The sequence below is a fragment of the Raphanus sativus genome, chromosome 6 (genome assembly GCF_000801105.2).
Source record: "Raphanus sativus cultivar WK10039 chromosome 6, ASM80110v3, whole genome shotgun sequence".
Lineage (NCBI taxonomy): Eukaryota > Viridiplantae > Streptophyta > Magnoliopsida > Brassicales > Brassicaceae > Raphanus > Raphanus sativus.
In genome coordinates, this window is record NC_079516.1 from 38,184,302 (window position 1) to 38,201,210 (window position 16,909).

Sequence of the window (16,909 nt, forward strand, 5' to 3'; positions counted from 1 at the left end):
TTGGAATAGTAATTTGTAACTTTGTCTTTATTATTTTCTTGGTGAAAGTGGGACCCATAGGAATACTTGTGCATCATGGACTATTTTGTGCTTCGTGTCTGGTGTATACGCGCTGCTTTGCGTGACGGTTCGGTTTTTATCCACTAGTATACAGTTTCTGGATAGTTTTTGTGGATTTTTGACGGTGTGAGGCATTTTTTACTGGAATCACTTTCATACTCTGTATGGAAATCTCGTAATGGCAGATTCCCTTGTAATTAAAAAAAAAGATCGTAACTAGTAAACTATGTGTTGAAAGTTGAAACCATTATTTTCCTTTTGTAGGAGATTTGAAAATGTATGTAATCATATGAATAAGCTTTATATAGAATTTCACAAAGCTAATTTCGAAACAAAACGAAGACGGTTCCAATCAAATGGAGTGGTAGGTGATTTTTAATTTTAAATTAGATTTTGATCTCCGCAACTGCGCGAATGTTTTTCAAATTAAATTGAAAAAATTATAAGTTATGTCAGTTGCGTATTTCGGTTTTGCATGGTGAAACAATCAAATTGATATATGATTGATAAGTAATTTGTAATTTGATAATTCTATACAAAGCAGAAAATTTTCTAGTGTTTTGTTTGTACAATATATTCACTTTTTAAACATAATTACTTTGTTTTTAATATACTATGTTTTATAGAATTCTTTTCACTTCAAATTAGATGACTTTTTAAATTTTAATGCAACTTTGTTCTTTTATTTTTCATATAATATTTTATATTCTCTAGTTAACGTTTTTATTGATTGGATTATAATGAGCTGAATAGTTAATGATGTTTTAGTTAGATAAAATAGAAAATTATTATTTCCTTAATTTGTGTGAACAAATCTAAATTTCAAAGTAAAAAATGGGAATATTGTCATTTAGTTGGTTATATATATTATTACATCTATCATATAGATTACAATTTATTTTATATGTCAAATTAAATTTCAATTTAGATTTAATCTTTAAACATCATTTTAGAGGATGGTGTTAAATGTATATTATTAAATATATTTAAATTTAGTTATATGATTATAAATGAATTCTGTTATATGTTTTAGAATGGTATTAATTTAATAAAATTGTTAATATATATTAAATAACAATCACATGTTGTGATACTTTTTTGACATCATAAAAATGATAACATTAATCATATGTTATGGTTGCATGACATAATACTAAAAACAATATACACGATAGTGTGTATATATATATATATAATCATACATTATGATTGCATAACATTTATTTTGGTTAATGAACTGACCTTCAAATAGTGAATGCTTACAAAATAATTACATGTTGTTAATAGTTACTCCCTCCGTTTCGATTTAACTGTCGTTCTGAAGCAAAATTTTCGTTTTAATAAGTGTCGTTTTAGGATTTCAATGCAAAAGTTATTAATCAGATTCTCCAATTCATTTTTCTATTGGTTAAAATATGATTAGGTGTATAGGTAATTGTGTTTTTATTTTGGGAATATACAAAATCATATGTTTTATTAATATGTGTGAATAAATCTAGAACGACAAGTAAAATGAAACGGAGGGAATATTAGATTAATAAGTTATTTTTTTATAAATCAGTTGGTATATTTAATTTATTGGTCTTGAATACATATTTTATATTAACAGTAAACAAATTTGAGATTCTCTTTAAAACAGTTTATTGTTGATTTGTTAAGATATTAATAAGATACTAGATTTTGACCCGTTCTAAGAGGGCGGGTATATGTTTTGTTTTGTATGTTTTTTGAAATTGCATTTCTAAGCGTATGCTTTTTTGTTATTATATATATATTTTGTATCAGATATGTGTGTTTTGGGCAAATCTTTATTTTTATTTCTTTGATTATATTCATATGTTTCTTTGTAATTATATTTGTGAGTAAATTAAAATATATTTTATTAACTAATGGCAATTTAAAAATTGATTCGGTATATGTTCGGTTAAGGATGGGTTGCGGATCGAACCCGGCCCGCTGACCCGCCAATCAGCGGATTTCAATTTTGTTCTAGTCAAAAAATCTGACCCATATAACCCGCAAACAAATAATTTTGTACCCGTTCCGCTTAATTTTACGGTTATCTGCGAGTTATTTATTTTAAACAATAATTCTTTAATATAATTATTATGAAAATATATAAAAATATATTTATAATAAACCTTTTCTATTATCAAAATTTATATACAGTTATATATTTTGATTTGAATAACACAATATTTAAAACTTAAATAAGATATATGGTTTGAAAGTTGAGGTCGATCATAATTTTATTTTATTTTTCGTTATGGTCAAAACAAAACAATAATTTAAATATGTAATTTCAATGTCAATCAAAAGGATTTATCTTTGTCCAAGTTCTCGTTATTTTCTCGTGATGGAATATTATTTATGAAAATGTAACATCAGTATTTATATTTTGAAACATCACATGTATTCTCATCCTTAAATAAGAATGTAGTTGAACGTTCTGTTTAAAAATATGTATATTTAGTTTGGGTTCGAAGAAACTACATATAACATATAAACCTTGTACTTGTATCCATTTATTAAATTCGGGTTTGTAAAAAGAAAGAAATTTGGGTTTGTACAAATTGCATATAACTTATAGATCTTGTACAACTATTTGTTATGTATATTCGTTTAGTTAGTTACGTGAACATAAATCTATGAATTTTAATAGCATAAATATGAATTTAAATTTCGACCTATGATAATAATATAAATCTATTTAGACCCGTTAAAACCTATTAACTAATTGGTTTTGTGACCCATTCCTTTGTTTTAGAACTAACCGTAATGTATTTTTCTTTTGAACACATAACCGTAATATATTTAACTATTAAAGCTAAATATCAATGGGTTCTAAAGACAGTTATATTGTATGCTCTCGATAAATACAACCGTAAAATTATTTGTTATAATCGACTTGTCAACTTGTTTAGAACATGGGCCCCACATGTATTGTATGTTCTACGTGAAAATCGAGGAAGTTAAGAAGTTACAGTTAAATAATATTCTAGATGCAGTTATATTTATTTTATATTGTAGATGCAGTTATAAAAATTAAAAGATGGACATAACTTTTATCAATAGGTCATGCTGAAGAATTAATAGAATAGATATCTAATATATTAACATTGAAGTTATAATTTTGATTCATGTGTGATATATTTAAAATGGATTTTCTTTAGAAAGTCATGTTTCATTTATTTGTTTATTCTCATATCATAGATTAGATCACATACTATATTCTCGATATTACATAATATATTTTCCATGACAACTTTAAATTTTTTTCCTTTTTTCTTTGCATAAAAATACCATGTGATTATATCTATTATAAAATTAAATGATAAAATAATTAAAGTAATGATTTTTATGTGATAGTCCAAAATAAAATATCACACATGACAAATGTTTCTATTTGTGATTATATCTATTATAAAATTAAATGATAAAATAATTAAATGTGATAATTTTCTAAAAATGATCCAAAATGAAATACTTTTGTGTTACGACGAAGTTCTTCTGTTTTATATAAGAATCGAAGTTGAGGAAAGGGCTTCAATTTTGACCTAATAGAAAAGGTAAAAACTAATGGACCTTTTCATATGTAAATGGGCCTTCGTATGTGATGATACAATGTGCACGAGACACGTCGTCTCGGTTTGTTTCAAAAATTGAATACGGTTTACCAGACTTTGCCTGAACCATTTCTGTCTCACACTTAACCGGACGTAACATTTCAATTCAATGAAACCGAATTAACTGTAAATCTGTGATCATAGTCGTCGTCGTCGTCGTCGTCGTCATCAACCCCCCCCCCCACCAAAAGCCCTAAACCCCAGGGAGCAGAGCAGGAGCCACGACCATGGCGCTTCTTCTCGCCAGACGCAAACTAAGGCTCCCATCAGCCCCATCTTTGATTCGCTTATTCTCCAATTCCTCATCGAATCCACCTCCCAAAGTCCCCAACGCATCCGTCGAGAAACCTCCCCAGTCTCCGTCGAACTCTCCCTTCACCGACGTCAAGAACTCTCTCAGGCAGAACTCCACCCAATCTCCGAATCACGGATCGAGCAGATTCTCCGATAACCAGTCGCGAGGATCGTTACAGGATTTAAGCATCAAACTCGCCAAGTTTAAGCTTAGATCCGCCGCTCCACCTCCGAAGGGAGCACCAAACTCCTTCGAGGCGCTCTACAAGCAGAAGGTTGCCGCAAACTCTAGTGATCATCGAAAAGGGCGAGAGATGGATGATGAGGGGAGGAGTAGGGAAGGTGAAACGGAGGAGTTTTTAAAGATTTATAGAGAAGATGAATTGGGTGAGAAACTGAAGATGCTTAGGCCGGAGGGGAAGAAGGAAGAAGGGTGGTTCTCGTTGGAGGAGTTGAATCAGAGGTTGGTTAAGTTAAGGCAAGTGGATGAGAAAGACGTCAAGAATCAGCGTGTCAACTTTTCGGTGCTCAGGAATGTTATTGGTACATTTGAGGATGAGGAAGCCAAAAACGAAGCTGTTTCCCGTATGTTCTTCTGAGCCTGTTCAAATATTTAATAGAATCTATGTTCTTACTGTTGAGATGATATTTTAAGTCATCTAAGGAGGTTTTATATGCTTGCCAGTGCAGAATCTCGACATTCTAGGCTATTTGGATGGTACTCCTGAGTACAAGCATTATCCTCCTAAAGATGAGCTTGTTGAAACTGTAAGTTTTTTTGGTGATCTTTTGACTGATTGTCTTAAAACAATGCTATGTTGTGATCGTTAGATTAACTGTGGGTATTGATCTGTTTTTTTTTATGTGACTGCGTCTACCAAGTACTTCCACTCAGACAATCTGTCCTCTGCGGAGAAGATGAAAATTGAGCTCACGAAAGTCAGGGAAGATTTCAAGATGTCAGAATCAGATTGTGGTTCTGCACGCGTGCAAGGTAAATTCTACACATGGTCCTCTGATCAGTGCTTTGCTTTAGCTTTCAAACCGATCACATTTCCTGGGTTAGATTGTCTTGTGATGATGTCTCTGGGTCTGTCTCTTGCAGTGGCGCAGCTAACTACTAAAATCAAGCATCTGAGCTCTGCTCTGCACGAAAAGGTAAAACTCCTCAAAAGTTGTTTTCAATATTCTTCTGTATCCCTAATGTCATACTCGGTGACTGTAGGACAAGCATTCGAAGAAGGGACTCTTTGCAATGGTGCTGAAACGGAAGAAGCTTTTGAAATATCTAAGACGAACTGACTGGGATTCTTACTGCCATGTCCTGTCAAATCTCGGGCTTCGTGACAACCTCCCTGATTACAAGATCCCGGATTACAAGGATGAGACTTAGCTGTTCAAATCCTGTTAGGCATTTTATTCTTTAGGGAAGAAACTCCCTCAACTCTCTCTTGTTTCATTATTCATTAATATTCCCTTTCACATTTGGAGTGTGATAATAGAGTAGTTATATACTAATAAGCCTTTTCATGATATAATTATTAATTTCACATTGTTCACAAGCTGAACTCATGATTTGATTGCCACTTCAAAGCAATGATCTGATATTTTTGAAGAACAGCATCATAAGTAATTATATCTACAGACTCTAAGACCATAGTTCTCACAAACCAAGTGCACCAAGAGGCGTTTTACCCTGCCCGGCCTCAAAGTAAAAGATCAGCATTGCAAGCATCGCGAGCCTAGAGTGCTTAATCTCCGCAAGTTTCAGCCGCTCCAGCTTCTCTCTGTCTGGCTCGTAAACACCGTCCCGTGTCTTCCCGGCTAGACCCAACGGATCAAAGAACCTCCCTCCTGGGTACCCTTGATCTCCTGTGTAGTTTGCGAAGTTCTCGGCGGTCCTCGACCAAGGCGTCGCCCACTCAACGGACTGAGAATCAGGGTTGAAGAAGTCGACCCACCGTTTGCTCTCCACCCAACCCATGAGAAGCAGTTGGGTCCCGAGAAGCGAACCGAAAGAGAAGGGTGCGATGGCACGTGGATCAGCTCCGGCTTCGAACCATGGCACGCCGCTCCAAGCCTGACCAACGAAGATCCCAAGAACAGCAGCCATCGCCCACCGGCCGTGTATCAGCTCTGCTTCTCTGTACCATTTAAGAAAAGCCGGGTCTTTCCCCAAACCCAATGGGTCGAACCCGAAATCTCCGGGTAGCCTGCGAAAACCCATTCACAATTGACTCAAGACATTTAGTAATAAGTGATCTTTTTAAGATAGTTCTGAATCGTGAATAAACTCAAAGGTAATCTAATCATTCATTGCTAGTTACAGAGAGATTTGAGTTTTATAGACTTACGAGCCATCGAGCCATTCAGGGTCGAGGAAGTTGCCGCCACCTTTAACGGCGGGGATCCACGACTTCTTGGGCTGAGAAGCAGCTGCTGCAGCGACAATCAGAGTTTTCCGGCCAACTCTCGCAGCTCCAGTACCTACACCGCTCCCCAGTGCCGTGGCACTTCTCTTGCCTCCGGTGAGGAAGGAAGAACCAAGCCCACTGAGCACAGCTCCGGAGATAGCCATCGCCATGAGATCTCTAATAAGTCTCCTCTGTTTTTTTTGTTCTCTCTGTTTTTATGGAGCAAAGAGAATATAAATGATGAGATTTAGAGGGAGAAAGTGGATATAATATGATAGAGAATCTATTAACGAAATCTCAGAGGCTATCGTGGATAGATTTCTGACCAATGAGAGGTCAGAAACAACTTCACCATATCCACATCATCCATGCTTGTCTTTTTCTTGCATCTTAGCAATTTTTATATATTATAATTTACGAGATAAAGTTGGAAATGACACGTGGAAACTTTTTTTTTTTTGGATATTCTCTTTTAGAGGCAACGATGAACTCAATCTGATTATAAACTCATTGAAATGCAAATCACAGCCATAGATTTGTTACAATGTGGAATTGCTGCTTATTACGTGTAGTTTACGTTACATATTTATGATTTAACAAAAAAAAAGAAGAAGATAATTTGAAGATTTTATAGAAAGTTAACGATTAAATGGTGGTGAATCCCAAGAGGGTGGAGGAAGCTGAACCAACGGCTGATTTGAACCCATGTCCGGGTTTGGAATTGGATTTTCCGGTATGGTTGGGATGGACGTAACCGGCGGTTGCTCTGGCGGTAGCCATGGATTTGTTACTTCTGGCGGCGTGGTGAAGACGGGAGCTTGCGGTGGGAATTCTCCAAGAGCTGGTGGTGTTGAGAATATTGGATCTGTCGGTGGATCTTGTACGATCGGTGGTGTTGAGAAAACCGGTGGAAACTCTTGAACCGGTGGTGGTAGAATCGGTGGAAATTCTTGAACCGGTGGAGGTAAAATCTGTGGAAAGTCTTGAACCGGTGGTGGCAGAATAGGCGGGAACTCTTGAACCGGTGGAGGAAATAGTGAAGGGAGGTCTTGAACCGGTGGAGGCAACGCTGAAGGGAGGTCTTGAACCGGTGGAGGCAAAATCGGAGGGAGATCATGAACCGGCGGAGGTAAAATAGGAGGGAGGTCTTGCACCGGCGGAGGTGTACTTATGAATCCCGGAGCACCGCCGCCTAGAAGAGGAGGTGCCATCATAAACGGTGGCTGTGAAGCCGAGCCGCCAGGTAGTGGTGGTGGGGGAGATAACACTAATGGAGGGGATGGTGATGGAAGAGAGGAAGATAATGGTGGCGGAAGAGGTAGCACCGGAGTAGGTGGAGGTAGGATTGGAACTGGAGTAGGCGTTGCTGGTGGTGACAGAACTGGAAATAAAGGTGGTAATGGAGGGAGTATAATTGGTGTAGGGACAAATGGGATAACCGGTGGTAATGGTGGCGGTGGACAAGCTACTGGTGGAGGTTGAGCCGGTGCTGTGGTACAAACAATACAAGGTTGAGGAGGAGGCGGTGCTGGAGCTGTGACACAAGTAACGCAAGGCAGTGGTGGAGGCGGTGCTGGAGCTGTGACACAAGTAACGCAAGGCACAGGAGGAGGTGGTGATGGTGGAGGTGGACAAGGAACCGGGGTTGGCGGTGGCGGCGGTGGTGGGCAAGGAACCGGTATAGGAGGTGGTGGTGATGCTTGTACACAATTAAGACAAGGTGGTGGCGGTTGTATAACCACCGGTGTAGCCAACGGAGGAGGAGGAGGCAAGAAAGGGTTTTGAGGACAAGGCACAATTGGGAAATTCCATTGACCGCAAGTGCCGAACACGCATCGGAAAAACACATCGCATTTAGTTGCAAATGCTTCACCGTTTCTGCTTGAGCTTCTTCTTCTGCCTTTGGTTCTTCTGTGTCTTCTAACCAAACCTTTTTTGCTTTGGACTCTGTGTCTTTGTGGTTTCTCTATTGATTCTGTTACTGAAACACTAATCAAAAGCAGTGTAACTACGCCTATTATTACAAATCGTTTCATCTTTTTTTTCTTCGATGTCTCCCTAGAACATGCAAGAACTAAACTACACATGTATATGTATATATAGTGGAACCATTTGATGATTGATTATCTTGAAATTTTGGCCATTTTTACGTTTGTTACTACGTAAGACCTCAGTTTTGTAAGGATTCATTTAATATTTTTTTATAGTCTAGGAAATATTTATCTGGTTACACAATCCAACACAGCAATAAGTAAACCTGACTCAAGAATTTAGAGCTATGAGGTGAGTGTTATCCAGCCCACACCCAGCCTTTCTACTCAAAGAACATTGAAGTGAATATCGACAGAACTATGTCTGTGATGTATCAATTTTTCAAAGCATTAGGTTCATTCCGGTTTAGAGTCAAGTGAAAAAAACATAAGCAATTTTTGTAAGTGTAAGTTACATCAGTAATAAATCATGTTGGTTGGAAATGGATTGAGAAATCATAGAAATTGAGTAGCTCACTTTGTATAAGAATACACAACAACGGGTACAGCCGGACCGAAACAAAACCATGGTCTACAGAACCGGGTTGATCAGAACTGGTTAGACAAGTTAGTAGTTACACGCCATCTGCAAGAAATGGAACGTGGAGGTAAAATGTACATTGAGGAGTTATTACGTAGATATGAACAAACAAAAGGTAAGGAAGAGAGTAGAAGAAAGTAAATAAATGCAATAAGCAGAACGTGGCGTTAGTTTTTTGATTCTGCTCTGCTCGAAGAAAGCAGCACTGAATAAGAGTCGAGTCTTCACTTCGAGAATTGTTAGACCATGATTATCGCTGTATGTTATATTGGGTATCAGAATAAATGAGCAATTAAAGAAAAGAAAAAATGGCAATTATCACTTAAGACGTATCTTAATTAAACGACACAAGACACGGATGCTATTTGCCACGCGTCGCATTATAGCGCATTTGGGAGGAGAAAACGAGGGGAGCAAAGATCAGTTTCATCTCATCGACGAAGTCAAGCAAATCGTCGGTTCCTCTCCTTCTCTACTCCGAATCAAATCTCCGGTTCATCTCCTACTCGACGACGAATGAAATCGACGGCTGCTCTCCTTCTCGAAGAGGAATAAAATCGAGGCCTTCTCTCCAACTCGAAGACGAATCAAATAAGAGGTGGCTCTGTTTGTGGACGAGGAATCAACTCATCGGAGACCAATTTCCTCTCCGGCGGTTCCGAGACCGCAAGCTTGAGAGCCGAAGACGACGCATCAGTTTAACTTCAACTCGCAGAAAGGTTTCAAGCTCACTATTATTTGTGTTTCTGATAATGATTTGCGTTTTTGATAATGATATATTGGTTCATATTGGTTCACTGATCATATCTATTAATTTTGATATGTTTCTGTGTCGAGGTCACGAGAGATTAGGAAGGTTTGTCATAAACAAGGACGATCAGAGATGGATCATGAGAGATGAGCAAGGCTGATCATAAACAAAGACGACACGAGCAATACAGGTAAATCATTTATCTTTGCTCCATTCTGGTTATGGGTGAACCTCGACAATAAATGATGCTGGTTGAGTATTAGAAATTGTTGAATTTAGGTAATTAATGTTCTGGTTAGAGAAAGATTGTGGTTAAAGCTTGGTAATAAATGGATAGGAATCGATGTAGATGTTGTGATGAATGTTTTAGATAAATGTCAAGTCTGTATGGTTGTGATGAATGTTTTAGATATATGTCTTGTCTTTATGGTTGCTCTTCACTTCCTTTTATTAAACACGGATCCTCCTTCTCTTCTTTATCATCTTTCAAACATTGCTCATCTCTGCTCATCTCTTCTGTCTTCTCATTCTTCTCTTCGTTATCATCTTTTAAACACGTCTCTCCCTTCTCTTCGTTATGGCTTATAACACACACCCATCAAATTTTGTTGACCTTCTCAATAGTCAACAAGATACTGTGTTTGAGTTAGGAGAAGATACTGTGTTTGGCACACAGCAAAGCGAGGAGCATCCAAACGTTGGTGACACTCCTTCAGGGCGTAAAGAACGAAGAACATGGACGCATACAGATGACATAGTCCTCATCAGCTCTTGGCTAAACACGTCAAAAGATCCCTTAGTAGGCAATGAGCAACGTTCTGATTCTTTTTGGAAAAGATTTGCCGCTTACTTTGCGGCAAGCCCGAAGATTGGAGTGGGTGAAGAGAGGGAGCATGGTAACTGTAAGCAAAGGTGGCACAGGATCAATGATCAGGTTAGCAAGTTCTGTGGCACGTATGAGAAAGCCACCAGGCTCAAAACTAGCGGCCAAAACGACAATGATATTCTCAAGGCATCTCATGAGATCTTCTTAAACAACTATAAGAAGAAATTTACACTTGAACATGCGTGGAAGGAGCTTAGATATGATCAGAAATGGTGTAGCCTGAGCACTTCCAAAACGGACAGAAGCTCTAAAAGGAGGAAGTGTGATCAGATGAAGACAACAACTGAGCTCGAATAAATAAATTTGGATCTTTTATAATGTTTTGTATAATAAATAAATTTGTTATTGTGTTTTTTTTTAATCCATGTTTTAAATATTATCTTTTATGATGTTTTGTATAATAAATAAATTTTATTTTTATTTAAATTTTTTTAAGAACTCCAAAATAAGAGACTTGCATTGGAGGATCTAAATATTCGGGTATCTTATATAAGTCTCTTATTCTCACATTAACTACTAATATTATTAAAAAATAAATAAGACACCCAATTTGAGTATCAGGGATAATCATGGTCTTATATACTTATCCTACGCCGCTGCATCAGCTGCTCCTCGTTATTACATCGTAGAAAACAACTTGACCCCACCCCACATTAAAATTGCACCTTTACCAATCAAAATTACGGAAGGCCTAATTAATGTTTTGGGCTAGTTTCTCAAAATTCTCTTAGTCCGGCCCATTAGATTATGAGACGTGAGATGAGACGTACCGACGATTTTAGAGGAAATCAAAATTGTTCCGTTACATTAGACATACACTTATTTAATAATCTTACACGCTGGAGAGGCAAAACAGAACATGACCTTATGTTACAACTTACAACGTAGGTGTTTACATTAACTAAGGTGGAATCAGATCAAAGTCCTCCGCTGGCGAGGATTGGCCGGGAACATCCGGAGGAGGCAGCCAAACTATTGGTGGCATAGGTGGAAACTCATCGAGTGGCGGTGGAAGAGTGAACACAGGTGGAGGCAGCCATAATGGCGGTGGCTGTGGCGGAGGAGGAGATGGAACCAACGGTGGCGGGAACGCTAGCACTGGTGGTGGCGGCGAAGGGAATAAGAAAATCGGTGGCGGAGATGGAGGAGGAGGTGAAGGAACAAGAGGCGTAGGGGGTGGTGGTGGTGGTGATGGAACTAGCGGTGGTGGTGTTGGCCTTGGACGCGGTCTTGGACGAGGTGGTGGCCGTGGTGGTGGTGGAGATGGAACCAACGGTGGTGGACGTGGTCTCGGACGCGGTGGTGAACGTGGTCTCGGACGCGGTGGTGAACGTGGTGGTTGAAAAGGGAGAAAAGGGTTATCCGGTGAAGGTGTTGTAGGAAAAGGCCAACGGCCACAGACTCCGAATAAGTATTGGTAGAGTGGATCGCAGCTTCTGCGTCCACGATTCTGACCGCTACCACTGCGTCTTCCTCTGTTTATCTGTTTTTGATCCTCTATGGTCACAGCTTTTGCGTTTGCGTTCTCTTCATGCTCTGATATTGACTCGGTTGTGTGAGCGTCGACCAAAAGGAGTAGTGAAAATAAAAAACCAATCACAAGAAGTTGTTTTGCTTTCATCATCCTTTTCTGTTTACTTCGTTTGCTTTCTTGTTCTTTTGATAGAGAACTTAGCATAGTCCATTTTAGCTTTTAAAAACAAAGAATATATAATTAAGAATAATGTATATTCATCATCTCATGGGAAATGTAGGTAGGAGAAGTAAATGCTGAGAGGAAGATGAGTATTATCATCATCACACACTTCAATGGCAGAGAGTAGGAATCTAGAATTATGTGCCACGGTGTAATTGAATGCGTTTTTGCTCATTCAATCCATGCTTATCTTCATTGTCTGCAGAAACTCTTTTATCTTCCTTCAAAACGTTGACTTTCAATGTAGTGTTATAACTATTCCTTAATCAAAACTGTATCAGTCACTCCATGAGTGGATTCAAATGAAATAATATTAGCAAAGATATACATCCATAAGATAAATAAGGACATGCAATGATTCGAAACTGCTTTATTACCATCTGTGTCTTGACTAGGATAGACAACTATCTTATAGAAGCTCAAATGGGAGAGTTAATTAGAGGCATCTACAAGGAAACCTAATCAACCTTTGCCTCTGTAAAGAGGCCTAGACTTGTCTATTATTTGATCTGTAACAAAGCGAAGGAAGAGATGATGCAAGTAATTAATTGGCTAGTTGCACTTTGACATGGCCTGAGATTTTGGTGGGTGAATAATATGCGACTGTTAAATATAAGAAAAAACGTAATGCGCATAACAAAGTGAAGAAACACACATATGCAAAAAGATGCTCGTGAAGATACCTTTGAGCCTCCTTGATTTGACCATCGTTGTCTCAGAAAGTGGAAGTACCGTCAATGCACGTAGCTGGGAAACGTCACATGTATCTGAAACGTACAAAATACGGATACGAGGTCCATACTCATCAATCTGTAAGGCTGTAACCTGTGATTGTTGAATCATACAGCTTACGGGGTGGAAATTTAAGAGAGGTGACAGAGCAAATACTAGTATGTGGCATTTGAAAATGTAGTTTTTTACTCCTGTACTGAACCCTTTCTCCAATTGAACCAACCAACCTATAGCAAAAAACTGTAAATGACTTGTAGTTTATAATCATGATTACTTGAGAGCATTCAAGAATCAGATACGGCACAAAATAAAACCTTTTCTGATAAGGAGATGCAGCTTAGACATTTTGTCTGGTAACTCAGCGACTATTCAATTATACCAAACTCAGAGGTGGACAAGGCTATTACTTGTTTTTAGGTATATTTGATACTACTTGATTTGCGAGTAATAAATTTTTGGACTTGTACTTCACTTACTACAAAACGGGTACTTGTTATCACGAGCACTTGTTTAGAAATATGTTACTTGCAAATTATTTGTCTTATTTGAACTCTTGCTATTTACAAGTGTTTATGAATTATTTTTGGATATATTTTCAATTTTCTAAAAATTATTTGGTAGATAATATATTCTCATAAAAAAATATGAAAATTTGTTTTGTTTACTCATCTCGGTAAAAATACGAAGGTTACTTCAAATAAAATATTTACACCATAGAAAAGAAGAAAGAACAAAATACATATATTTCGATATGAAAGTTTACTTTTTACCACAAAGAAATATCTATTTAAAACTTTGGTTTTAATGGTTTAGTTATCATTTTCTCAGTTGTAAAACAAGTAATGAATAACATCAAGACGAGTCATTAATTTTTTTTTTAACTTGTTACTTGCTTTGTATTGACAGTTAACAAAATTTAACGACTTAATATTTGCTTTGATAACAATGAGTATTTAAAAATCTAAGCAAATAAGAATCAAATAACGAATATAAAATAAGTAACAAGTATTTGTGCCAAACCCTAATTTCATCTACAGAATAAGAATAAGAATAAGTAGAGACATCTTTCGAATGGAAGCAAACATTAACACAATAACATGTTGTATACATTTTGATTCTTGACAATATAAAATAAGTAACAAGTATTTGTGCCAAACCCTAATTTCATCTACAGAATAAGAATAAGAATAAGTAGAGACATCTTTCGAATGGAAGCAAACATTAACACAATAACATGTTGTATACATTTTGATTCTTGACAATAAATTGCAAGTACTAAAAAAAAATTGAAATTGCACCTAATAACCCTAAAATTTAACAAAACTAACCAAAATCCTATTCTCTTTTTTATTTTCTATTCATATCTCTCTCTTTTTTTCTTTATTATTCACAAATAAATAAAGAGAAATTGGCCCATATGACATAGAAAAAAGGCTAATTCACATGGTAGCCATTTATCCTAACAGATCTGTAGACACCGTTATAAATACATCTAAATACTGTAATATCCCCTTCTACAATCAGTGCAACATGCAACAAAGAAAAATTAAAAATAATTATTATTAATCCCACAAAAGTAAAATGTGGCTTACATATTTCACATTTTTTCCATCCACACACGTATGCTTATATATTCCATAATTATTCTGTAAAAATTCATATTTTCTGTCTTTCTGTCATCTGAAATACATAGAATAGAATAACATCTTTTGGAGTAAGATTTATATTCCTCTGTTGGGATTAGTCATTATTTGACATAATTTAGTTTTTAGACTATTGGAATTGACGGGGCAATCATTGCTATGTTCCATGAAGCTATATGCATAGTAATATTTGAGAAAGATGATAGATTGTCTTTAGATTGCAACTATATTTTCACCTTGTTTATTCTATATGGTTCATGTAGAATTGAAATGAATAAGTATGGCAAAATAAAATAAATATGTCTGGCCTTTTATCTTGTTCTATTCCATTTAAACGTTGATAAAAAATATTCTATTTTTTTTAAAAATATATTTTTATATTTGGATTTAAGATTTTTCATTTGGATTAGGGTTTAGTGATTAAAATTTAGGGTTTAGTATTTATAATATGAGGAAGTATGGTTGAAATCCACATTAACTTCTTTCATGCAATCATAGGCATTTCATAATTTCATTATTATGTACTATGTTATATATTTTGTTCAATTCTATTTGAGTATAAAATTTATATATGGGTTAATGGTTTATATTTAGGTTTAGGGTTTACTGATTAAGATTTAGGGTTTAGTATTTATGGGTTGGGGTAGGATTGAAATAAAGTTTAGTATCTAGATTTTACTGATTAGTTTATAGTCTTCACTCGAAGTTTAATGTTACATTAGATTAGGATTTACATTTCCATGTAGAGTTTAGTGCTTAGTTGCTAGGGGTTAGTTTATGTACGTTTGAGGTTGCCATTTAGAAACCTTATCGTACTTCCATACTATTTGACTTTATTTCTTGAGTTATACTATTATCTCATATAGAATAGCAATGCATGTTTCGTTTATTCTCCCGTTACATTAACATTTGGACTGTATCACATATTATTATTAGGGAAATTGGCCTAGATGACATAGAAAAAAGGCTAATTCACATGGTAGCTATTTTCCCTAACAGACCTATAGATGCCGTTAAAAATACATCTAAATACTGTAATACCCCCTTCCACAACCGGTGCAACCTGCAACAAAAAAATATTAAAATCAATCATTATTAATCCCACAAAAGTAAAACGTGGCTTATCCTATTTCACATTTTTTTCCATTCACACACATATGCTTATATAATCCATAATTATTCTGTAAAAAACATATTTTCTCTTTCTCTGTCATCTGAAATACATAGAATGGAATAACATTTTTTGGATTAAGACTTATATTCCTTTATTGGGATTAGTGATTATTTGACATAATTTAGTTTTTGGACTATTGGAATTGACGTGGCAATCATTGCTATGTTCTATGAAGCCATATGCATAGTAATATTTGAGAAAGATGATAGATTGTCTTTAGATTACAAAAATATTTTCACTTTGTCTATTCTATATATACGCTTCATGTAGAATGTAAATGAATAAGTATGGAAAAATAAAATAAATATATCTGGCATTTTATCTTGTTCTATTCTATTTAACCATTAATAAAAAATATTCTGTTTTGTTTAGAAATATATTTTGATATTTGGATTTAGGATTTTTCATTTGGATTAGGGTTTAATGATTAAAATTTAGGGTTTAGTATTTATAATATGAGGAAGTATGGTTGAAATCCACATTAACTTCTTTCATGCAATCATAGGCATTTTATAATTTCATTATTATGTACTATGTTATATATTTTGTTCAATTCTATTTGAGTATAAAGTTTATATTTGGGTTAATGGTTTATATTTAGGTTTAGGATTTACTGATTAAGATTTAGGGTTTAGTATTTATGGATTGGAGTAGGATTGAAATAAAGTTTAGTATCTAGATTTTAGAGGTTGAAATAGAGTTAGTGTTCTATACTATTTTAATAATATGGAATATACCGTATGTGGTTTACTGATTAGTTTATGGTCGAAGTTTAGTGTTACATTGGATTAGGGTTTACAATTCCATGTAGGGTTTAGTGCTTAGCTGCTAGGGGTTAGTTTATGTACGTCCGAGGTTGCCATTTGGAAACCTTATCGTACTTCCATACTATTTGACTTTATTTCTTGAGTTATAATACTATGTCATATAGAATAGCAATGCATGTTTCGTTAATTCTCCGTTACGTTAACATTTAGACTGTACCACATATTATTATTATCCACACATTTTGCAGCATATTTTTCTATCATATGTTATAAATACAATTAATTTCCAGCTGTG

At 35.7% G+C, this 16,909-nt stretch overlaps 6 protein-coding genes across 6 annotated transcripts; 3 read left to right on the forward strand and 3 right to left on the reverse strand.

Moving 5' to 3' along the window:
• Window positions 1–3,846: 3,846 nt before the first annotated feature.
• LOC108813220 (uncharacterized) lies at window positions 3,847–5,518 on the forward strand. The gene is made up of 5 exons (XM_018585712.2): window positions 3,847–4,565; window positions 4,666–4,748; window positions 4,863–4,974; window positions 5,086–5,138; window positions 5,206–5,518. The coding sequence occupies exons 1-5, from the start codon at window positions 3,914–3,916 to the stop codon at window positions 5,371–5,373; spliced, it is 1,068 nt and encodes a 355-aa protein (XP_018441214.1). The 5' UTR covers window positions 3,847–3,913; the 3' UTR covers window positions 5,374–5,518.
• Window positions 5,488–6,630, reverse strand: LOC108813222 (chlorophyll a-b binding protein CP24 10B, chloroplastic). Its single transcript, XM_018585713.2, has 2 exons — window positions 6,335–6,630; window positions 5,488–6,193 (listed from the first exon to the last, which is right to left on the reverse strand). The coding sequence occupies exons 1-2, from the start codon at window positions 6,562–6,564 to the stop codon at window positions 5,644–5,646; spliced, it is 780 nt and encodes a 259-aa protein (XP_018441215.1). The 5' UTR covers window positions 6,565–6,630; the 3' UTR covers window positions 5,488–5,643.
• Window positions 6,631–6,966: 336 nt separating this feature from the next.
• LOC108811895 (pollen-specific leucine-rich repeat extensin-like protein 3) lies at window positions 6,967–7,833 on the reverse strand. Its single transcript, XM_018584000.2, has one exon. The coding sequence runs from the start codon at window positions 7,606–7,608 to the stop codon at window positions 7,033–7,035; it is 576 nt and encodes a 191-aa protein (XP_018439502.2). The 5' UTR covers window positions 7,609–7,833; the 3' UTR covers window positions 6,967–7,032.
• LOC130495818 (putative glycine-rich cell wall structural protein 1) lies at window positions 7,665–8,179 on the forward strand. Its single transcript, XM_056987346.1, has 3 exons — window positions 7,665–7,723; window positions 7,774–7,871; window positions 7,914–8,179. The coding sequence occupies exons 1-3, from the start codon at window positions 7,665–7,667 to the stop codon at window positions 8,177–8,179; spliced, it is 423 nt and encodes a 140-aa protein (XP_056843326.1).
• Window positions 8,180–9,249: 1,070 nt separating this feature from the next.
• On the forward strand, window positions 9,250–11,022 carry LOC130496495 (glutathione S-transferase T3-like). Its single transcript, XM_056988599.1, has 3 exons — window positions 9,250–9,684; window positions 9,803–9,906; window positions 10,341–11,022. The coding sequence occupies exons 2-3, from the start codon at window positions 9,863–9,865 to the stop codon at window positions 10,897–10,899; spliced, it is 603 nt and encodes a 200-aa protein (XP_056844579.1). The 5' UTR covers window positions 9,250–9,684; window positions 9,803–9,862; the 3' UTR covers window positions 10,900–11,022.
• A 481-nt stretch (window positions 11,023–11,503) lies between these two features.
• Window positions 11,504–12,226, reverse strand: LOC130495819 (pollen-specific leucine-rich repeat extensin-like protein 3). The gene has a single exon (XM_056987347.1). The coding sequence runs from the start codon at window positions 12,224–12,226 to the stop codon at window positions 11,504–11,506; it is 723 nt and encodes a 240-aa protein (XP_056843327.1).
• Between the last annotated feature and the right edge of the window lie 4,683 nt (window positions 12,227–16,909).

What these genes read in the sequence shown, in the direction of transcription:
- LOC108813220 (XM_018585712.2), top strand. Translation starts at nt 3,914, where the DNA reads ATGGCGCTTCTTCTCGCCAGACGCAAACTAAGGCTCCCATCAGCCCCA. An exon ending in CAAAAACGAAGCTGTTTCCC is followed by an intron (nt 4,566 to 4,665) that starts GTATGTTCTTCT and finishes TATGCTTGCCAG; the next exon opens with TGCAGAATCTCGACATTCTA. An exon ending in AAGATGAGCTTGTTGAAACT is followed by an intron (nt 4,749 to 4,862) that starts GTAAGTTTTTTT and finishes GCGTCTACCAAG; the next exon opens with TACTTCCACTCAGACAATCT.
- LOC108813222 (XM_018585713.2), bottom strand. Translation starts at nt 6,564, where the DNA reads ATGGCGATGGCTATCTCCGGAGCTGTGCTCAGTGGGCTTGGTTCTTCC. An exon ending in CCTGAATGGCTCGATGGCTC is followed by an intron (nt 6,194 to 6,334) that starts GTAAGTCTATAA and finishes GGGTTTTCGCAG; the next exon opens with GCTACCCGGAGATTTCGGGT.
- LOC108811895 (XM_018584000.2), bottom strand. Translation starts at nt 7,608, where the DNA reads ATGATGGCACCTCCTCTTCTAGGCGGCGGTGCTCCGGGATTCATAAGT.
- LOC130495818 (XM_056987346.1), top strand. Translation starts at nt 7,665, where the DNA reads ATGGAGGGGATGGTGATGGAAGAGAGGAAGATAATGGTGGCGGAAGAG. An exon ending in GCGGAAGAGGTAGCACCGGA is followed by an intron (nt 7,724 to 7,773) that starts GTAGGTGGAGGT and finishes TGGTGGTGACAG; the next exon opens with AACTGGAAATAAAGGTGGTA. An exon ending in TGGACAAGCTACTGGTGGAG is followed by an intron (nt 7,872 to 7,913) that starts GTTGAGCCGGTG and finishes AAGGTTGAGGAG; the next exon opens with GAGGCGGTGCTGGAGCTGTG.
- LOC130496495 (XM_056988599.1), top strand. Translation starts at nt 9,863, where the DNA reads ATGAGCAAGGCTGATCATAAACAAAGACGACACGAGCAATACAG. An exon ending in AGACGACACGAGCAATACAG is followed by an intron (nt 9,907 to 10,340) that starts GTAAATCATTTA and finishes CCTTCTCAATAG; the next exon opens with TCAACAAGATACTGTGTTTG.
- LOC130495819 (XM_056987347.1), bottom strand. Translation starts at nt 12,226, where the DNA reads ATGATGAAAGCAAAACAACTTCTTGTGATTGGTTTTTTATTTTCACTA.